Raw genomic sequence first — 25,179 nt, 5'->3', positions numbered from 1 at the left:
TACTACAATACAACAGATATCAGTCTAATTACTACAATACAACAGATACCAGTCTAATTACTACAATACAACAGATATCGGTCTAATTACTACAATACAACAGATATCGGTCTAATTACTACAATACAACAGATACCGGTCTAATTACTACAATACAACAGATACCGGTCTAATTACTACAATACAACAGATACCGGTCTAATTACTACAATACAACAGATATCGGTCTAATTACTACAATACAACAGATACCAGTCTAATTACTACAATACAACAGATATCGGTCTAATTACTACAATACAACAGATACCAGTCTAATTACTACAATACAACAGATACCGGTCTAATTACTACAATACAACAGATACCAGTCTAATTACTACAATACAACAGATACCAGTCTAATTACTACAATACAACAGATACCAGTCTAATTACTACAATACAACAGATATCGGTCTAATTACTACAATACAACAGATACCAGTCTAATTACTACAATACAACAGATACCAGTCTAATTACTACAATACAACAGATATCGGTCTAATTACTACAATACAACAGATATCGGTCTAATTACTACAATACAACAGATACCGGTCTAATTACTACAATACAACAGATACCGGTCTAATTACTACAATACAACAGATACAGAATTACTACAATACAACAGATATCGTCTAATTACTACAATACAACAGATACCAGTCTAATTACTACAATACAACAGATTACTACAATACAACAGATATCGGTCTAATTACTACAATACAACAGTCTAATTACTACAATACAACAGATACCAGTCTAATTACTACAATACAACAGATACCGGTCTAATTACTACAATACAACAGATACCAGTCTAATTACTACAATACAACAGATACCAGTCTAATTACTACAATACAACAGATATCGGTCTAATTACTACAATACAACAGATATCGGTCTAATTACTACAATACAACAGATACCGGTCTAATTACTACAATACAACAGATACCAGTCTAATTACTACAATACAACAGATACCGGTCTAATTACTACAATACAACAGATACCAGTCTAATTACTACAATACAACAGATATCAGTCTAATTACTACAATACAACAGATATCAGTCTTATTACTACAATACAACAGATACCAGTCTAATTACTACAATACAACAGATACCGGTCTAATTACTACAATACAACAGATATCGGTCTTATTACTACAATACAACAGATACCAGTCTAATTACTACAATACAACAGATACCGGTCTAATTACTACAATACAACAGATATCGGTCTAATTACTACAATACAACAGATATCAGTCTAATTACTCGGTTTTCATTATAGATCTTTTAATTTGTGGCAATTGATTTTTTCAAATTTTGTTTGATCGCAAAATTTACGTAAATAATTACTCGGTTTTCATTATAGATCTTTTAATTTGTGGCAATTGATTTTTTCAAATTTTGTTTGATCGCAAAATTTACGTAAATAATTACTCGGTTTTCATTATAGATCTTTTAATTTGTGGCAATTGATTTTTTCAAATTTTGTTTGATCGCAAAATTTACGTAAATAATTACTCGGTTTTCATTATAGATCTTTTAATTTGTGGCAATTGATTTTTTCAAATTTTGTTTGATCGCAAAATTTACGTAAATAATTACTCGGTTTTCATTATAGATCTTTTAATTTGTGGCAATTGATTTTTTCAAATTTTGTTTGATCGCAAAATTTACGTAAATGTGTATGAAAGAAAGTTGGTATAGAGTAAGTATAGCTGTATTAAGAATATTTACTTCTGTGTCATTCTTCATTGGATCTTAATTATCATAGTTTTATTCCTATCAGGATTTCTGATTCAATGGATCATTCTGCCTTAGAAATTTAAGATTATGTATCTACTTGCATGTTAATGTTGTATAGTGTCAGATGTATACATGTATATTGTGTTTACATCTCATATATGTACATGTATTGTATGCATTTTATATTAGGTCACTTATTTTTTGTTTTTGATGTTTGAAATGCAACATCTTCTGTGAACCTAGATATAAAGCTTATTGCATGAACATACACAATGAAGCCTCATTTTCATATCTGATGCATTCTCATTTTTAATTTTGTGATATGGATACTAAATATACTTACAATGATTTGTTGTTTTTCAGATGGGGTCATTCCATGTATTGCCAGGTGTAGCTGATGAAGTGACCCGTCGCCTGATCTTTCCAAACTTGACCAGTCTTGACCTCAGCCATAACCCAAATCTCAGTGACCTGCCTCCAGAGATCGGCAGTCTTAAAAACTTAAAACGCTTGTCCCTCAGTAGGTCCATGATATCAGAGGTGAGTTTTGTCCCTCAGCAGGTCCTTGTTATCATTGGTGAGTTTTTGTCCCTCAGTAGGTCCTTGTTATCATTGGTGAGTTTTTGTCTCTCAGTAGGACCTTGTTATCATTGGTGAGTTTTTGTCCCTCAGTAGGACCTTGTTATCATTGGTGAGTTTTTGTCCCTAGGTAGGTCCTTGTTATCATTGGTGAGTTTTTGTCCCTCAGCAGGTCCTTGTTATCAATGGTGAGTTTTTGTCTCTCAGCAGGACCTTGTTATCATTGGTGAGTTTTTGTCCCTAGGTAGGTCCTTGTTATCATTGGTGAGTTTTTGTCCCTCAGCAGGTCCTTCTTATCATTGGTGAGTTTTTGTCCCTCAGTAGGTCCTTGTTATCATTGGTGAGTTTTTGTCTCTCAGTAGGACCTTGTTATCATTGGTGAGTTTTTGTCCCTCAGTAGGACCTTGTTATCATTGGTGAGTTTTTGTCCCTCAGTAGGCCCATGGTATCATTGGTGAGTTTTTGTCCCTCAGCAGGTCCTTGTTATCATTGGTGAGTTTTTGTCCCTCAGCAGGTCCTTGTTATCATTGGTGAGTTTTTGTCCCTCAGTAGGACCTTGTTATCATTGGTGAGTTTTTGTCCCTCAGTAGGACCTTGTTATCATTGGTGAGTTTTTGTCCCTCAGTAGGTTCTTGTTATCATTGGTGAGTTTTTCTGCCTCAGTAGGTCAATGCCCTCATGCCTTGGTTGTTTGATAATTATAATTTACTTTACAAATGCCCTCATAATTGGTTGTTTCACAGCTGTTATAACTTTACTTTACAGCTGCCCCCAGAACTTGGTTGTTTGAAGAATCTGATCACATTAGAACTTGACCTCTGCCCACTTCAGGGTCCTATTCAGGATGTAATCAAAACGTCGAAGACTCCTCGTGACATCCTTGGCTTTCTTCATTCTATCCTGGAAGAGTAAGTGTACCCATTCTGATGATGGTGACTTTACAGTAATCACAGAATTTTCAGTAAGAATCTCATCCATTCATTCATGAAATTTATATCCGAAGGAACAGTCACAATTTCTAATAAGAAATTTGAAAACTCCCTGTTCTGATGTATTATAGAAAGTGTTTGGTTTATGTACTTAAAAAAAAAAGAATAGATAAGGTCTTTGGAAATGAATTTTTGATTTTAGTTTATTTAACATAATATGTTTTTCTCCTCTACAGAGCAGTAGAATACAACTGTATGAATCTGATGTTTGTGGGTGTGCATGAAATTGGAAAGACATCCCTGCTGAGGCAGATCAGAAAGAACAGAAAAACTCCTAAAGGAATACCTATCCCTACTGTAAGTATCAGTATGTACAAGGATCTGTTTTTCTACTTGATTTATTTCTGTACACCCATTTTCTGGTATGGATTTTCAAGTACACCTAATAGAAACAGACAATTTTTAAGTATATCAGCTATGAATATATATTTATACTTCCATTGTACTGAGAGGACATTGTGATGTGGGAGGGAGTTTGTACTGAGAGGGCATTGTGATGAGGGAGGGTGTTAGTACTGAGAGGGCATTGTAATGTGGAGGCTGTTTGCACTGAGAGGGCATTGTGATGTGGGAGGCTGTCTGCACTGAGAGGGCATTGTGATGAAGGAGGGTGTTTGTACCAAGAGGGCATTGTGATGACGGAGGTTGTTTGTACTGAGAGGGCATTGTGATGTGGGAGGCTGTACTGAAAGGGGATTTTAACTGTTAAATATGGGTTAGTAATGGTATATATATAGTATATACATTTATTTACAGCATTGGATAGAGCGACGGGACAAGAAGGCTCATCCTACTGATGATGACACACCTCTCTCTACTGTGGGCATTGACATTCATGAGGTTGTCATCGGAGAGAACAGGGAGCATGGACCCATCACCTTCAGGACTTGGGATTTTGGAGGACAGGTAAACATCCATTGTAGAGGGCACTTTGCAGCTACCTGTTGAATATCATTGTTTTACAGTAGAGAAAAGTAATGATAATTTTCTACATACTAGGAAGTGAAATGCACATTGTTGAATAACTTGAGAAACCTACTCTGATGTCGTTGTGATTGATACTTTTACTTGACTTGTTTTGCAATAGAGTAAGTTATTCTGTAAGTTTTATATTGAAATTCAAAGCAAGTGCCAAGTGTAGTATAGAAATCGGGTAACATTTCTAGGATGTTACTTGCTTACTGAACAAATTGTCCATTAGATGTTCAGGATTTTTGTCAATGAGTTGAAGTTTTTGAACTGACATGGATTGTTTGGGATCAGCTAATGTATTGTATAGAATTGTTCGGTTCAGGTGACATAATTTGGTTGTTGTGCAGTAATTTCATGTACTGTATTGATCAGTGGGATGATGGGACAACTAGTTCACTGGTGGCTGTATTAAGACTTGAGAATTAAAATTTAAACCATTACTTTATTGCAGATATACTTTTCTTGTTTCGTTATTGAACCAAGTAATTATCCTTTGTAGAAAGAGTACTATGCTACCCACCAGTATTTTCTATCTGCACGGTCACTCTACCTGGTCATGTGGAAACTGACCGATGGTGAGAAGGGTGTACAAAGTATGTGGCAGTGGCTGGTCAATATACAGGTAGGTATCAGGAATGGTGACCAGTCCTCAATAATACACAGGTAGGTATCAGGAATGGTGAACACTCCTCAATACTATACAGGTAGGTATCAGGAATGGTGACCAGTCCTCAATAATACACAGGTAGGTATCAGGAATGGTGACCACTCCTCAATACCACAGGTAGGTATGGTGACCAGTCCTCAATACTACACAGGTAGGTATCAGGAATGGTGACCACTCCTCAATACCACAGGTAGGTATGGTGACCAGTCCTCAATACTACACAGGTAGGCTTCAGAAATTGTAACACCCCGCAATACTTATTTAAGTAACCCCTTATTGGCATTTCAGTTTTTGACTGAATGATATTTATTTCTAGTAAGGTAATGGAAGTAAAATTTTGTGTTTATTTTTAGATGCCAATTATTTCGGTTGACTGATATATCCATTCTTTATGGAATGTACTTGTGACAAACAATATTACTATTGTTTAATCTGAATACAGTTATTTAAACTATCAGAATAACATTTTAGTTTGCCATGAATGTTACAAAGAGCATGAAACCATAGATATAGTAAGGGTGATGTGAAAATCCTGTGTACATGACATTGGTCTTTGCAGGCAAGGGCTCCTGGTTCACCTGTGATTATCATTGGTACACACAAGGATGTACTGGAGGCACGTGCCACCAAGAAAAATTTCACTGAGAACTGGGAGGAGGACCTCAACAAGCTTATAGATCAGCAGTTCTTCCTCGTGGAGGAGCCTGACAAGTGTGGACTGCCAAACATCATTGATCGCATCAACATCAGCACACACAGTCGACGTGACGTCAACAAACTCATCGACTGTATCTACCGTACTGTGTTTGAACTCAAACATCCAAGTATGTTTGTCCACAGTTTTTAGATTGTTGGTGATTTTTAGTTCACCTTGTCTGAAGGACTAGTGAGCTTATTCCATGGTATAGTGTCCGTCATCTGTCTCTCATCTGGTGTCTGGCATTGGGCCATGGACTCTGTTCTAAAAATCACCACTTGTCATGAACAATGGAGTGAATGTTGTCCAAATTTGGTCAATAGCATACTTAGTGAAATGGGACTCATTTTTGTATAAACAATTGGTCTGATCTCCCGAGGGCCTGACAGGCAGGGTCCAAAATGGGAAAGTTCTTTAAAATGCTACTCCGCCTGTAGGAATGATTCGATTTTGACTAAATTTGTTCTGAAGCATTCTTTGGTGGAGGAAAATCAATTGTGAATAAACAGTGGGTCTCTGCCTCATGGGGCAGAAGGGATGGGGCCCAGTAGGGGAAACAGCAAATTCTTTAAAATCCCTCTCCTCCAGTTTGCATTTGTCCCAATTTGGTCTGAAGCATGCTTGGGTGAACGGGAATCAATTTTATGTAAATGGTAGGTCTCAGCTTCCTGGGATGGGTGGGGCAGGGCCCAATACGGGAAACAAAACTGAGTCTTTAAAATCCTACTCCTTCTGTAGGAATGATTTGAGTTTGCCCAAATTTGGTCTGAAGCATTCTTGGTTGTAGGAAAATTAATTTTGTATTGATATTGACTATTGGCCCCCTTGGACAGTTAGTTCCTTTAGTTTTTATGAAGCAATTTCAGCCAAGTGAAAGCCAGGTGAGTGATACAAGCCCTAAGAGCCTTTTGTTTTGAATGTCTCTCACTTTTCATATATTTTCCGTAAGTAATCTCAACCCATAGTCTCATCCCGTAGACCAGATATTATTCAACTAATGCTATTGTTGATTAAAGTATTTATATGTTTATTCTAAATCAAATTAATTTGTAAAATTTCACTTCATCATATTTTTTTGTATATGTGAAAGATAGAAAAGTTGATGGTAAATTATTGCCTATCAACTTTTAGCTTCTTCAGCCATTTAGATGAGAAGAGGTATAATTTATTGTTGTATTGATCAATCAATCTATGATATTCTGTGGTCTCTTCATTGAAATGGAGGATCAGAGTGTATTCAATCCATTTCATATGAAATCTGTTTAAACATATTTAGTTGATGATTGTTGAAATGAATATGTTTCTTTACTTCAATGAAATTGATGACTGTAGGGAGGCGACAAGAGAAACTGCTGCGCCATAAGATTCCAAAGAAATACCTGTTGCTTAAGGAGATTGTCCAGGAACTTGCTGTGGAGCGAGAGAAGGAGAAGAAAGACCCAGTACTGGACAAAGATTCCTACCTGTACGTGTCTGCACTAACAATCAATTTTAGTATTTTGTCTGTATGGTTTTGCTTTCAATGACAACTTTGACTCAGTAGTTTATATCTCAAAGTACAACACATCTACACATGCCTCTAGGAGACCATGAACATGATAATGCTGTTATGTTAAGAAGTATGTTATTTGCACATATATCCACATGTTTTACTTTAATTTTGTTATTTCAGTTATTTTTTATTACAAAATTTTGTATGTTAATGTATTTGTTTATTTTTTTGTGATCATTGTGAGAAAACTTGGATTTTATATATTTCAAGTCTTGTCACAAATTCTCATTTTTACCAAAATTAAGATGTGATGAGGAATACTCGGATAAAACATAATCAATTAGCGTTATACAAAGTAAACATTCCTGACTCTCACTCTTTCCTTGAAGTGACTGGGAGATTTTGATGTGCTGCAGCATCTTGCACTGATAGCAATTTCTTTGAATAATTAGTCCTTTTCGAACTAGTTTTAAATTCAGATATTATTAAAAACATGATAATTGACCGATATAGTGACCAGTACTAGATTCCCATAAATAATCTTGACCAGGAATAGTGTCCAATACTGTACTTAAGTAGATTCCTGTAAATAATCTTGTCTTTGTAACTTACTATTCTCTCATTGTCACTTGGATAAAATGTCTTTAAGAGCAAAATTAAAAAAAGATTTGATAAAGAAGCTTTAGATGTATTGTCATTTAGGTTTCACTGGAACATGTTCTTCCATACCATAGAAAATGATATATTGCCAGTGTTTAGGTGGTAATTTCCTCATAAAAATGACCTTGACCTACTTATTAAGTCACAAGGATGGATTGTGTTGAAACCTAAGTTTGGACATCCTTATCTAGAGAACCTTTCAGTCTATAAAGCTTAGGTAGTTTGATATATTAAATAGAGTATGATATTCTTCGTTATGTGAAAGTCATTTCAGCTGTCAAAGTCTAGTTTTTTTTATTTCTTTGAATATTTACCATTAGTGTTCAAGCTAGTACATGTTTCAATTTTACTTCTTTATCTCCAAATAATTGTTGATCAAGAAACTAGTTTTTTTGTCAGTGAATGAATTCTTGTATATTTACAAAGTGATATTTTGAATGCGTCAAAATATTTTTGTATTACATATCTTGAAATCATGTTGTGGTTTTCACTTTAATATCTTTGAGTCCTTGTCCCCTGCCTGAGTGTGTTGGCTAGTTTCATGATTACTTTGTGCCACTGAAAGGGCCTATTCTAGAAACTTTCTATTGGGACAGTCGTGGTATTAAAGCTGAGAAGAGGTTTACAACTATAGTCTACACCTACAGTGGGACAGTCTGACAACTACAGGATGTGGTATCATGATGATTAGTACATCTCTGTGAATGTGTATTTACTTTGAGCACTAGTGGTACCCATCCAAGTTAAACTTCATTCCATTGCTCCTCTGATATCAATATTAAGATATACAAGCTGTTTCATGAAAGCAGGGTCATAGGTACTTCATATACCAGTTGTCCAATTTCCAGAGCCATGGTGATGCACAAAATCTTCAACTTAACAGGAGATGAGACCAAGTAAGATGGAACACTTCTACATCAGCATATGTATATCTGTCTTGATTCTTCTGTTCACGATCAGCACCACCTCAAAATCAGACCTAGACAATGGACTGCAGAATCTAGCACCACCTCAAAATCAGACCTAGACCTGGGTAGGGGGCAGGGGAGAATCCAGCACCACCTCAAATCATACCTGGGTAGGGGGCAGGGGAGAATCCAGCACCACCTCAAAATCATACCTGGGCAGGGGGCAGGGGAGAATCCAGCACCACCTCAAATCATACCTGGGCAGGGGGCAGGGGAGAATCCAGCACCACCTCAAAATCATACCTGGGCAGGGGGCAGGGAAGAATTCAGCACCACCTAAAATCAGACCTGAGAAGGGTAGAATCCAGCACCACCTCAAAATCATACCTGGGTAGGGGACAGGGGAGAATCCAGCACCACCTCAAAATCATATCTGGGAAGGGGACAGGGGAGAATCCAGCACCACCTCAAAATCATACCTGGTAAGGGTAGAATCCAGCACCATATCAAAATTATACCTGGGATGGGGAGAATCCAGCACCACCTCAAATCAGACCTGGGAAGGGTAGAATCCACCACTACCTCAAATCACACCTGGGAAGGGTAGAATCTAGCACCACATCAAAATTATACCTGGGAAGGGGAGAATCCAGCACCACCTCAAAATCATACCTTGGAAGGGTAGAATCCACCACTACCTCAAATCACACCTGGGAAGGGTAGAATCTAGCACCACCTCAAATCAGACCTGGGAAGGGGAGAATCCAGCACCACCTCAAATCAGGCCTGGGAAGGGTAGAATCCACCACTACCTCAAATCACACCTGGGAAGGGTAGAATCTAGCACCACCACAAAATTAGATTTAGAAGGAAGGGGTGGGGCAAGACAGTTTCCAATGCCGCCTCAAATTTAAACCTGGGCAGGAAGCAGCTGCCAGCACCACTTCAATATTAGGCTTTAGCAGGGGGCAACTTCCAATTCAGAATCAGATCTGAGTAGGGTTAGAGGAGTATCCAATACCTAGATATGTATGTTGTAATTTAAGTCTGTAGATCTCTCTGACATCATGTAACAATGGGAGTGTCTCTTTAACACTGCTACATCAGAGTAGGACATCATAGGGTAACATAACCGTGTCGATTTACCCCCAGGGAATGCTCTGATTTTGAGTGGTGTTCTCAATTACATGTAGTATGTGTGTGTTCTAAACTAGTCAGTTTACCTTTTCCAAAAATGCAATTCAAATCTTTGAACTGCAAGTTTTTATAAACCATTCAGGGGATATGACAAGGTGTATGGATTAGCTTGCTGTATATCACTTCAGACACTTAGATTATATATACAGGATGTAACCATAGAGATGCTGTGTGTATGACATTGCATGATAATGATGTTTATTTGCATTTTGACTGGTATCTCTGCCATGGAAAGTATCACCTCTTGCAATAGAACAATTAAATTCTGTGATTTACAAAAAAATTCACTTTGAAAACATGAAAAAAAGTTTACTTTGTGTACACAAATGGCAAAGCTAACAAGCCTTTGTCAGGACAGATTGTTTTTTACATGTACATTTTGACGATCATACAATGATTTAACTGTAAAAGTGGAATTTATATGCTTGATAATATGGCATTATTTTCAAATTGCTGGATTGAGCGAGATATGGAAATATCTTTTTTTAATTAGCAAGAACCAAATTTTAGAATAAAGAAAAAAAAAAATTTTAGATTGCTAATCTGTAAACATCAGAATTGTTATAAGACTTTTAGACCTCGGATTGAAGAGCCTGCATGCTAGTCTCACATACCCCTCACAGGGGATACAGTAGTAGCTTAACCCCAGTCTTCTCTCTCCCTGCTAACATTTCTTTGATCCTTAACTACTAACTCCTGATCAGACCTTGTACAGTTGTAGTAGAAGAGATCTTATGTAATCAGTCAATCAACACTTGTTCAATTATCTCCACTAATTCACTTCTTTGGTAAGATGGTACTTTTACTCATTTAAATATGATATTCACTTAAATATCATAAAATATCACTGAAGATTTATATCTAGAATGAGATTGTGCATTAACTAACTTGAACATGAAATGCCATTAAAATTTTCAGTTGTTTTTGCATTTACTTATCAACATCATCACTAATTAATTAACCAACATGTTGATTACACTGTGGTCATATAGTTTGTGTTTTGTTGTTGGATTGCTTAAATATCAGTCTCTTGATTTGTCAGACTCAAGACCATGCACAAGATGCTGGACAAGGCAGGAGCACTATTTCGAGATGTGGAGGATGTAGAACAGGGTACAAGATTTCTCCATGAGAACGGTATATTTATTCATAGCTAAAGACTACTCAATAGATACCAAAATATATAATATATAATATCAAAACCTGGCTTCAACAAAAAAAAACGTGATAGCATCAAAATAAATAACCAAATCTAAACTATTGGATGGAAGAAAGATGTTTTATGAAATGACAAAATCTTGTTTATTTGAAAAAAAAAATCCTGTTATTGCTTTTGTTTACTTGTTATATAATATATTGTTTTTTTTCCCTTTTGTAAATGGTACATTGATTCCTTGTGTTGTAGGTATCTTGTTCCACTACGCTGACATCGGTCTGAAGGATCTGTACTTTCTCAACCCTCAGTGGCTTTGTGACCAGCTGGCTCAAGTAGTGGCAGTAGGACAGGTCAACAACTTCTGTAAAAATGGTTAGTTACAGCAGAAATCAAAATCCCTAAAAATGACTCTCCTGGTTTCTGTCGAGTGGATGGAGGGATGGCCACAGGCTTACACAGGTCCTTCCATTCTCTCTTTGTACGTTCAAACATACGAGAACTTGATAAGGCATTTTGTCCTATAGCATGTATACTATTGTATAACATGAACTTTTCATTATGTAGAAACATTTGTCATCATTGTTTTAACTATAGACAAACCACAATAATAAAAAATTTGTAAGGAACAGAATGTGAGATTAAAGAACTATGTGTATGGCGAAGTGGTATCCTTGAAAATTCTTCTGTTAATATGATGTCTCCTGCTCAAATCATGTGAGAAAAATGCCCATTTTATTTTGCTTAGCACACTCTACAGGCCAAGAATGTACCTTGGGATGGTGTTATGTGGTTTTGTAAATGAAGCAGTGATGCAAATAGAGTCAGATATTTGTAAACTTATGACTTTGATGTACGTGTATCACAGAATGACTTTCTCTCAGTTCAGGATTGCTGTATGTTTACTAACTAAGATTGTGATTTGCTTTCACAAATTTCATGATCGAAGCAAAATTTAGTTATGGTACCACAGTTGTTTCTGTCTATAAATAAGTCATCAATTGTGTACATAGTGGTACATAGAGACCACATATACACAACCAAAGTGTCACACACAGATCACACATACCTGGCCAGAGTGTCACACACAGATCACACATACCTGGCCAAAGTGTCACACACAGATCACACATACCTGGCCAGAGTGTCACACACAGATCACACATACCTGGCCAAAGTGTCACACACAGATCACACATACCTGGCCAAAGTGTCACACACAGATCACACATACCTGGCCAAAGTGTCACACACAGATCACACATACACATGGCCAAAGTGTCACACACAGATCACACATACCTGGCCAAAGTGTCACACACAGATCACACATACCTGGCCAAAGTGTCACACACAGATCACACATACCTGGCCAAAGTGTCACACACAGATCACACATACCTGGCCAAAGTGTCACACACAGATCACACATACACATGGCCAAAGTGTCACACACAGATCACACATACACATGGCCAAAGTGTCACACACAGATCACACATACCTGGCCAAAGTGTCACACACAGATCACACATACCTGGCCAAAGTGTCACACACAGATCACACATACCTGGCCAAAGTGTCACACACAGATCACACATACCTGGCCAGAGTGTCACACACAGATCACACATACCTGGCCAAAGTGTCACACACAGATCACACATACCTGGCCAAAGTGTCACACACAGATCACACATACACATGGCCAAAGTGTCACACACAGATCACACATACACATGGCCAAAGTGTCACACACAGATCACACATACACATGGCCAAAGTGTCACACACAGATCACACATACACATGGCCAAAGTGTCACACACAGATCACACATACACATGGCCAAAGTGTCACACACAGATCACACATACCTGGCCAAAGTGTCACACACAGATCACACATACCTGGCCAAAGTGTCACACACAGATCACACATACCTGGCCAAAGTGTCACACACAGATCACACATACCTGGCCAAAGTGACACACACAGATCACACATACCTGGCCAAAGTGTCACACACAGATCACACATACCTGGCCAAAGTGTCACACACAGATCACACATACCTGGCCAAAGTGTCACACACAGATCACACATACCTGGCCAAAGTGTCACACACAGATCACACATACCTGGCCAAAGTGTCACACACAGATCACACATACCTGGCCAAAGTGTGTCACACACAGATCACACATACCTGGCCAAAGTGTCACACACAGATCACACATACCTGGCCAAAGTGTCACACACAGATCACACATACCTGGCCAAAGTGTCACACACAGATCACACATACCTGGCCAAAGTGTCACACACAGATCACACATACCTGGCCAGAGTGTCACACACAGATCACACATACCTGGCCAAAGTGTCACACACAGATCACACATACCTGGCCAGAGTGTCACACACAGATCACACATACCTGGCCAGAGTGTCACACACAGATCACACATACCTGGCCAGAGTCACACACAGATCACACATACCTGGCCAAAGTGTCACACACAGATCACACATACACATGGCCAAAGTGTCACACACAGATCACACATACCTGGCCAAAGTGTCACACACAAATCACACATACACATGGCCAAAGTGTCACACACAGATCACACATACCTGGCCAGAGTGTCACACACAAATCACACATACACATGGCCAAAGTGTCACACACAAATCACACATACCTGGCCAGAGTGTCACACACAGATCACACATACCTGGCCAAAGTGTCACACACAGATCACACATACCTGGCCAGAGTGTCACACACAAATCACACATACACATGGCCAAAGTGTCACACACAGATCACACATACATGGCCAAAGTGTCACACACAGATCACACATACACATGGCCAAAGTGTCACACACAGATCACACATACCTGGCCAAAGTGTCACACACAGATCACACATACCTGGCCAAAGTGTCACACACAGATCACACATACCTGGCCAAAGTGTCACACACAGATCACACATACCTGGCCAGAGTGTCACACACAAATCACACATACACATGGCCAAAGTGTCACACACAGATCACACATACATGGCCAAAGTGTCACACACAGATCACACATACATGGCCAAAGTGTCACACACAGATCACACATACCTGGCCAAAGTGTCACACACAGATCACACATACACATGGCCAAAGTGTCACACACAGATCACACATACACATGGCCGAAGTGTCACACTCAGATCACACATACCTGGCCAAAGTGTCACACACAGATCACACATACCTGGCCAAAGTGTCACACACAGATCACACATACACATGGCCAAAGTGTCACACACAGATCACACATACCTGGCCAAAGTGTCACACACAGATCACACATACACATGGCCAAAGTGTCACACTCAGATCACACATACCTGGCCAAAGTGTCACACACAGATCACACATACCTGGCCAAAGTGTCACACACAGATCACACATACCTGGCCAAAGTGTCACACACAGATCACACATACCTGGCCAAAGTGTCACACACAGACCACACATACCTGGCCAAAGTGTCACACACAGATCACACATACACATGGCCAAAGTGTCACACACAGATCACACATACACATGGCCAAAGTGTCACACACAGATCACACATACCTGGCCAAAGTGTCACACACAGATCACACATACACATGGCCAAAGTGTCACACACAGATCACACATACAACATGGCCAAAGTGTCACACACAGATCACACATACCTGGCCAAAGTGTCACACACAGACCACACATACCTGGCCAAAGTGTCACACACAGATCACACATACACATGGCCAAAGTGTCACACACAGATCACACATACACATGGCCAAAGTGTCACACACAGATCACACATACCTGGCCAAAGTGTCACACACAGATCACACATACACATGGCCAAAGTGTCACACACAGATCACACATACCTGGCCAAAGTGTCACACACAGATCACATACACATGGCCAAAGTGTCACACACAGATCACACATACCTGGCCAAAGTGTCACAAACAGATCACACATACCTTGCCAGAGTGTCACACACAGATCACACATACCTGGCCAAAGTGTCACACACAGATCACACATACCTGGCCAAAGTGTCACACACAGATCACACATACACATGGCCAAAGTGTCACACACAGATCACACATACCTGGCCAAAGTGTCACACACAGATCACATACACATGGCCAAAGTGTCACACACAGATCACACATACCTGGCCAAAGTGTCACACACAGATCACACATACACATGGCCAAAGTGTCACACTCAGATCACACATACCTGGCCAAAGTGTCACACACAGATCACACATACCTGGCCAAAGTGTCACACACAGATCACACATACCTGGCCAAAGTGTCACACACAGATCACACATACCTGGCCAAAGTGTCACACACAGACCACACATACCTGGCCAAAGTGTCACACACAGATCACACATACACATGGCCAAAGTGTCACACACAGATCACACATACACATGGCCAAAGTGTCACACACAGATCACACATACCTGGCCAAAGTGTCACACACAGATCACACATACACATGGCCAAAGTGTCACACACAGATCACACATACACATGGCCAAAGTGTCACACACAGATCACACATACCTGGCCAAAGTGTCACACACAGACCACACATACCTGGCCAAAGTGTCACACACAGATCACACATACACATGGCCAAAGTGTCACACACAGATCACACATACACATGGCCAAAGTGTCACACACAGATCACACATACCTGGCCAAAGTGTCACACACAGATCACACATACACATGGCCAAAGTGTCACACACAGATCACACATACCTGGCCAAAGTGTCACACACAGATCACATACACATGGCCAAAGTGTCACACACAGATCACACATACCTGGCCAAAGTGTCACACACAGATCACACATACCTTGCCAGAGTGTCACACACAGATCACACATACCTGGCCAAAGTGTCACACACAGATCACACATACCTGGCCAAAGTGTCACACACAGATCACACATACACATGGCCAAAGTGTCACACACAGATCACACATACCTGGCCAAAGTGTCACACACAGATCACATACACATGGCCAAAGTGTCACACACAGATCACACATACCTGGCCAAAGTGTCACACACAGATCACACATACCTGGCCAAAGTGTCACACACAGATCACACATACCTGGCCAGAGTGTCACACACAGATCACACATACCTGGCCAAAGTGTCACACACAGATCACACATACCTGGCCAGAGTGTCACACACAGATCACACATACCTGGCCAAAGTGTCACACACAGATCACACATACCTGGCCAAAGTGTCACACACAGATCACACATACCTGGCCAAAGTGTCACACACAGATCACACATACACATGGCCAAAGTGTCACACACAGATCACACATACACATGGCCAAAGTGTCACACTCAGATCACACATACCTGGCCAAAGTGTCACACACAGATCACACATACCTGGCCAAAGTGTCACACACAGATCACACATACCTGGCCAGAGTGTCACACACAGATCACACATACCTGGCCAAAGTGTCACACACAGATCACACATACCTGGCCAAAGTGTCACACACAGATCACACATACCTGGCCAAAGTGTCACACACAGATCACACATACCTGGCCAAAGTGTCACACACAGATCACACATACACATGGCCAAAGTGTCACACACAGATCACACATACACATGGCCAAAGTGTCACACTCAGATCACACATACCTGGCCAAAGTGTCACACACAGATCACACATACCTGGCCAAAGTGTCACACACAGATCACACATACCTGGCCAAAGTGTCACACACAGATCACACATACCTGGCCAAAGTGTCACACACAGATCACACATACCTGGCCAAAGTGTCACACACAGATCACACATACCTGGCCAAAGTGTCACACACAGATCACACATACCTGGCCAAAGTGTCACACACAGATCACACATACCTGGCCAAAGTGTCACACACAGATCACACATACCTGGCCAAAGTGTCACACACAGATCACACATACCTGGCCAAAGTGTCACACACAGATCACACATACCTGCCCAAAGTGTCACACACAGATCACACATACACTGGCCAAAGTGTCACACACAGATCACACATACCTGGCCAAAGTGTCACACACAGATCACACATTCCTGGCCAAAATGTCACACACAGATCATACATACCTGGCCAAAGTGTCACACTCAGATCATACATTCCTGGCCAAAGTGTCACACACAGATCATACATTCCTGGCCAAAGTGTCACACACAGATCACACATACCTGGCCAAAGTGTCACACACAGATCACACATTCCTGGCCAAAGTGTCACACTCAGATCACACATACCTGGCCAAAGTGTCACACACAGATCACACATACATGGCCAAAGTGTCACACTCAGATCACACATACACATGGCCAAAGTGTCACACTCAGATCACACATACCTGGCCAAAGTGTCACACACAGATCACACATACCTGGCCAAAGTGTCACACACAGATCACACATACCTGGCCAAAGTGTCACACACAGATCACACATACCTGGCCAAAGTGTCACACACAGATCACACATACACATGGCCAAAGTGTCACACACAGATCACACATACCTGGCCAAAGTGTCACACACAGATCACACATACACATGGCCAAAGTGTCACACACAGATCACACATACACATGGCCAAAGTGTCACACACAGATCACACATACCTGGCCAAAGTGTCACACACAGATCACACATACCTGGCCAAAGTGTCACGCACAGATCACACATACATGGCCAAAGAGTCACACACAGATCACACATACCTGGCCAAAGTGTCACACACAGATCACACATTCCTGGCCAAAGTGTTACACACAGATCATACATACACATGGCCAAAGTGTCACACACAGATCACACATACCTGGCCAAAGTGTCACACACAGATCACACATACATGGCCAAAGTGTCACACACAGATCACACATACCTGGCCAAAGTGTCACACACAGATCACACATACCTGGCCAAAGTGTCACACACAGATCACACATACACATGGCCAAAGTGTCACACACAGATCACACATACCTGGCCAAAGTGTCACACACAGATCACACATACCTGGCCAAAGTGTCACACACAGATCACACATACACATGGCCAAAGTGTCACACACAGATCACACATACCTGGCCAAAGTGTCACACACAGATCACACATACCTGGCCAAAGTGTCACACACAGATCACACATACCTGGCCAAAGTGTCACACACAGATCACACATACCTGGCCAAAGTGTCACACACAGATCACACATACATGGCCAAAGTGTCACACACAGATCACACATACCTGGCCAAAGTGTCACACACAGATCATACATACACATGGCCAAAGTGTCACACACAGATCACACATACCTGGCCAAAGTGTCACACACAGATCACACATACATGGCCAAAGTGTCACACACAGATCACACATACCTGGCCAAAGTGTCACACACAGATCACACATTCCTGGCCAAAGTGTCACACACAGATCACACATACCTGGCCAAAGTGTCACACACAGATCACACATACCTGGCCAAAGTGTCACACACAGATCACACATTCCTGGCCAAAGTGTCACACACAGATCACACATACACATGGCCAAAGTGTCACACACAGATCACACATACCTGGCCAAAGTGTCACACACAGATCACACATTCCTGGCCAAAGTGTCACACACAGATCACACATACACATGGCCAAAGTGTCACACACAGATCACACATACCTGGCCAAAGTGTCACACACAGATCACACATACCTGGCCAAAGTGTCACACACAGATCACACATACATGGCCAAAGAGTCACACACAGATCACACATACCTGGCCAAAGTGTCACACACAGATCACACATTCCTGGCCAAAGTGTCACACACAGATCATACATACACATGGCCAAAGTGTCACACACAGATCACACATACCTGGCCAAAGTGTCACACACAGATCACACATACCTGGCCAAAGTGTCACACACAGATCACACATACACATGGCCAAAGTGTCACACACAGATCACACATACCTGGCCAAAGTGTCACACACAGATCACACATACCTGGCCAAAGTGTCACACACAGATCACACATACACATGGCCAAAGTGTCACACACAGATCACACATACCTGGCCAAAGTGTCACACACAGATCACACATACCTGGCCAAAGTGTCACACACAGATCACACATACACATGGCCAAAGTGTCACACACAGATCACACATACCTGGCCAAAGTGTCACACACAGATCACACATACCTGGCCAAAGTGTCACACACAGATCACACATACACATGGCCAAAGTGTCACACACAGATCACACATACCTGGCCAAAGTGTCACACACAGATCACACATACACATGGCCAAAGTGTCACACACAGATCACACATACCTGGCCAAAGTGTCACACACAGATCACACATACCTGGCCAAAGTGTCACACACAGATCACACATACACATGGCCAAAGTGTCACACACAGATCACACATACCTGGCCAAAGTGTCACACACAGATCACACATACCTGGCCAAAGTGTCACACACAGATCACACATACCTGGCCAAAGTGTCACACACAGATCACACATACCTGGCCAAAGTGTCACACACAGATCACACATACCTGGCCAAAGTGTCACACACAGATCACACATACCTGGCCAAAGTGTCACACACAGATCACACATACCTGGCCAAAGTGTCACACACAGATCACACATACATGGCCAAAGAGTCACACACAGATCACACATACCTGGCCAAAGTGTCACACACAGATCACACATTCCTGGCCAAAGTGTCACACACAGATCATACATACACATGGCCAAAGTGTCACACACAGATCACACATACCTGGCCAAAGTGTCACACACAGATCATACATACACATGGCCAAAGTGTCACACACAGATCACACATACCTGGCCAAAGTGTCACACACAGATCACACATACATGGCCAAAGTGTCACACACAGATCACACATACCTGGCCAAAGTGTCACACACAGATCACACATTCCTGGCCAAAGTGTCACACACAGATCACACATACCTGGCCAAAGTGTCACACACAGATCACACATACCTGGCCAAAGTGTCACACACAGATCACACATTCCTGGCCAAAGTGTCACACACAGATCACACATACACATGGCCAAAGTGTCACACACAGATCACACATACCTGGCCAAAGTGTCACACACAGATCACACATACACATGGCCAAAGTGTCACACACAGATCACACATACATGAATTACACTCTGGCAGTTCAGAACTTTCAGAAATAAAACTGTTTATGATTGTTTATAAGACATTTTACCTTATCTGTACTTATCAAAGTCAAAAAGTCACACTAAATTTACACCAAACTCCAATTTTTGTATTTTTTATTTGAAATTTTTCCACTTGAGATATTGAAAGAACATAGGGTATCTTCGATTTGAGATGCACAGGTCAAAGGTCATGGTAAACAACTGCACTGCGAGTGTTTGATACATGTATGAGAAGAGACGTAAATTCAAAGACATACATTAGTCTGTTTTCATATTTCAGTTTTCAAGTCAATATACAGAATCTGATGAAAAGTTTGTTGAAAGGTTCTTGTATATCTAAAGTGTTTCAGTGTACCTGACTGTTTATTTCTAAGTATAATCTTACCTGTACAGGTGTAATGAAGGCGGAGAACTTAAGGATGTTGTTTAAAGAATCCACATTCCAGCCAGAGAGTATAGAGCAGTATATCTGTGGCCTGTTAGGCAAGTTTGAGGTGGCCCTAGAATTTGACCGCAACAGACTGTTACTGCCATCCCTGCTCCCTACTGAACAAGAACTGGCCTCCAGCATCCGCAGCAACACAGATGTCAGGGTAGGAAAGATACCTGTATAATGGAGAATCTTATGAGGTGCTTCTTAGTTTTGTAGGGAATTCTTACTTTTCAGGTGACGGGATGGCTTGTAAATTGATGTGATTGTAGGAGTGGGGAAGGGCAGTGAGGTTTGGATGCTGAGGAAAATAGGATTAGAAGGGACAAGTAAACTAGTTTTAGGACTGTAGGTATGGGAAATGAAAGAGATCAGATTTTGATTGTGAAGTGAGGGATAGCGTTACTGTGAGGGAATTCATAATTCATATAAAGAGAACTAGCACCAAGTTAGTAATCAAGAAGGTGAAAGGAATATAGGTACTTAGCTGCAGGGATGGAAGGTGAATTCATTCAGATATTATTGTTGTATTTTCAGATATCTCTGTCCAAACCCTGTGATTCCAATGAGGTACAGACATTTTCCAAATTTCCTTTTGGTACCTCATTCAGAATGAAGCCAGGTAGCAACCAAACTAGTCCCTTCTCCTCACTAAAAAACCAGGACTCATTGGAGCCTAGTAGTTTGATCCTGTACAAGACAGAGTCCACCAACAACATTATGTTTTCCCTGTGTCGTCTTTATGTAATGACTTACTTCCCGAGTGGATTCTGGCCACGCCTCATCACCCGAATCCTCGCAGATGGTACACTGCATAGTATTGTAGAAAAACTGGTTGAAATATCCCCTGACATCCTTGCTGCCTGTACCGCTCTCAGAAACAAGATTCCAAAGTGGCAACCTTGGCAAACTGGTATGAAGCTCCTGTACTATGACACACCTCTATTCTGTATCAAGGAGGTGCTTGGAACATCTGCAGATCTTTGTCAATACAGCAAGTACTCATTCAAGTGTTTTATGGAGGATGACTGGACCAAGATTGACATGATAAACAGTGTAATACTGGAGATATCATTCCCCTGTGATTCCTTAGTGTTTCACCTGGCACAACATGGTATTTCACAGAAGAGCCTTGTAATATCACAGAGAGAACAAGTCTACCTGGATGAAGGTGTCAAGGCCTGCTTCATGGCCAAGATCACGGCTCATATAGACAATCTGCTTCATGACTGGTACCCTGACCTGGGAGAGGGACGTTTTAACCAGAATTGTTACGGACGTTACCTTATTACTCGAATTGTGCCATGTCCACACTGTCTAGGGCAGGCTGTGGATGAAGAAAGGAAAACTGACAATTCAAAGAATTGGCAATACATTTCCCTAACAGATTCACAAACCTCTGTCACCAATTCTCAGGGGATGCCATCATTTACAGAAGATGAGAAGCCTGTTCCAAATTCCAGGTAGGTAGAGTATAACCTGTTCCAAATTCCAGGTAGGTAGAGTATAACCTGTCCCAAATACCAGGTAGGTAGGTATAACCTGTCCCAAATACTAGGTAGGTAGGTATAACCTGTCCCAAATACCAGGTAGGTAGGTATAACCTGTCCCAAATACCAGGTAGGTAGAGTATAACCTGTCCCAAATACAAGGTAGGTAGGTATAACCTGTCTGAAATACCAGGTAGGTAGGTATAACCTGTCTGAAATACCAGGTAGGTAGGTATAACCTGTCCCAAATACAAGGTAGGTAGGTATAACCTGTCCCAAATACCAGGTAGGTAGGTATAACCTGTCCCAAATACCAGGTAGGTAGGTATAACCTGTCCCAAATACAAGGTAGGTAGGTATAACCTGTCCCAAATACTAGGTATGTAGGTATAACCTGTCCCAAATACTAGGTATGTAGGTATAACCTGTCCCAAATACCAGGTAGGTAGGTATAACCTGTCCCAAATACTAGGTAGGTAGGTATAACCTGTCCCAAATACAAGGTAGGTAGGTATAACCTGTCCCAAATACTAGGTAGGTAGGTATAACCTGTCCCAAATACCAGGTAGGTAGGTATAACCTGTCCCAAATACCAGGTAGGTAGGTATAACCTGTCCCAAATACCAGGTAGGTAGGTATAACCTGTCCCAAATACTAGGTAGGTAGGTATAACCTGTCCCAAATACCAGGTAGGTAGGTATAACCTGTCCCAAATACCAGGTAGGTAGGTATAACCTGTCCCAAATACCAGGTAGGTAGGTATAACCTGTCTGAAATACCAGGTAGGTAGGTATAACCTGTCCCAAATACCAGGTAGGTAGGTATAACCTGTCCCAAATACCAGGTAGGTAGAGTATAACCTGTCTGAAATACTAGGTAGGTAGGTATAACGGGTCCCAAATACAAGGTAGGTAGGTATAACCTGTTCCAAATACAAGGTAGGTAGAGTATAACCTGTCTGAAATACCAGTTAGGTAGTGTATAACCTGTCCCAAATACAAGATAGGTAGGTATAACCTGTCTGAAATACCAGGTAGGTAGGTATAACCTGTCCCAAATACCAGGTAGGTAGGTATAACCTGTCCCAAATACAAGGTAGGTAGGTATAACCTGTCCCAGGTAGGTAGGTATAACCTGTCCCAAATACCAGGTAGGTAGGTATAACCTGTCCCAAATACCAGGTAGGTAGGTATAACCTGTCTGAAATACCAGGTAGGTAGGTATAACCTGTCCCAAATACAAGGTAGGTAGGTATAACCTGTCTGAAATACCAGGTAGGTAGGTATAACCTGTCCCAAATACCAGGTAGGTAGGTATAACCTGTCCCAAATACCAGGTAGGTGGGTATAACCTGTCTGAAATACCAGGTAGGTAGGTATAACCTGTCCCAAATACTAGGTAGGTAGGTATAACCTGTCCCAAATACCAGGTAGGTAGGTATAACCTGTCCCAAATACAAGGTAGGTAGGTATAACCTGTCCCAAATACCAGGTAGGTAGGTATAACCTGTCTGAAATACCAGGTAGGTAGGTATAACCTGTCCCAAATACTAGGTAGGTAGGTATAACCTGTCCCAAATACCAGGTAGGTAGGTATAACCTGTCCCAAATACCAGGTAGGTAGGTATAACCTGTCCCAAATACCAGGTAGGTAGGTATAACCTGTCCCAAATACCAGGTAGGTAGGTATAACCTGTCCCAAATACCAGGTAGGTAGGTATAACCTGTCCCAAATACCAGGTAGGTAGGTATAACCTGTCCCAAATACCAGGTAGGTAGGTATAACCTGTCCCAAATACCAGGTAGGTAGGTATAACCTGTCTGAAATACCAGGTAGGTAGGTATAGGTAATAACCTGTCCCAAATACCAGGTATGTAGGTATAACCTGTTCCAAATACAAGGTAGGTAGAGTATAACCTGTCCCAAATACCAGGTAGGTAGGTATAACCTGTCTGAAATACAAGGTAGGTAGGTATAACCTGTCCCAAATACCAGGTAGGTAGGTATAACCTGTCCCAAATACCAGGTAGGTAGGTATAACCTGTCCCAAATACAAGATAGGTAGGTATAACCTGTCCCAAATACAAGATAGGTAGGTATAACCTGTCCCAAATACCAGGTAGGTAGGTATAACCTGTCCCAAATACCAGGTAGGTAGGTAACCTGTCTGAAATACCAGGTAGGTAGAGTATAACCTGTCCCAAATACCAGGTAGGTAGGTATAACCTGTCTGAAATACCAGGTAGGTAGGTATAACCTGTCCCAAATACCAGGTAGGTAGGTATAACCTGTCCCAAATACCAGGTAGGTAGGTATAACCTGTCCCAAATACCAGGTAGGTAGGTATAACCTGTCCCAAATACCAGGTAGGTAGGTATAACCTGTCCCAAATACCAGGTAGGTAGGTATAACCTGTCCCAAATACAAGATAGGTAGATACCTGTCCCAAATACCAGGTAGGTAGGTAGTCCCAAATACCAGGTAGGTAGGTATAACCTGTCCCAAATACCAGGTAGGTAGAGTATAACCTGTCTGAAATACTAGGTAGGTAGGTATAACGGGTCCCAAATACAAGGTAGGTAGGTATAACCTGGTATAACCTGTCCCAAATACCAGGTAGGTAGGTATAACTAGATGTCCCAAATCATGATAGGTAGGTATAACCTGTCCCAAATACACATAAGGATGTATAA

The 25,179-nt window shown here is 41.2% G+C and overlaps 1 protein-coding gene across 1 annotated transcript in view; it reads left to right on the top strand.

The window, feature by feature from the left end:
- Positions 1-25,179, top strand: part of LOC132559385 (leucine-rich repeat serine/threonine-protein kinase 1-like) — a 46,818-nt gene that overhangs the window by 6,993 nt on the left and 14,646 nt on the right. The window contains exons 9-20 of the mRNA XM_060223996.1: positions 2,184-2,360; positions 3,165-3,307; positions 3,565-3,685; positions 4,145-4,294; positions 4,860-4,982; positions 5,587-5,851; positions 7,057-7,189; positions 8,725-8,772; positions 11,024-11,118; positions 11,387-11,509; positions 20,960-21,159; positions 21,534-22,459. Coding sequence (XP_060079979.1) covers positions 2,184-2,360; positions 3,165-3,307; positions 3,565-3,685; positions 4,145-4,294; positions 4,860-4,982; positions 5,587-5,851; positions 7,057-7,189; positions 8,725-8,772; positions 11,024-11,118; positions 11,387-11,509; positions 20,960-21,159; positions 21,534-22,459 — 2,504 coding nt within the window. The remainder of the gene's footprint in view (positions 1-2,183; positions 2,361-3,164; positions 3,308-3,564; positions 3,686-4,144; positions 4,295-4,859; positions 4,983-5,586; positions 5,852-7,056; positions 7,190-8,724; positions 8,773-11,023; positions 11,119-11,386; positions 11,510-20,959; positions 21,160-21,533; positions 22,460-25,179) is intronic.

Source organism: Ylistrum balloti, unplaced genomic scaffold, assembly GCF_031769215.1.
Source record: "Ylistrum balloti isolate Yb309-2 unplaced genomic scaffold, AGI_CSIRO_Ybal_v1 Utg370902, whole genome shotgun sequence".
NCBI classification, from domain to species: domain Eukaryota; kingdom Metazoa; phylum Mollusca; class Bivalvia; order Pectinida; family Pectinidae; genus Ylistrum; species Ylistrum balloti.
This window is presented reverse-complemented; position numbering and strand designations above follow the sequence as displayed.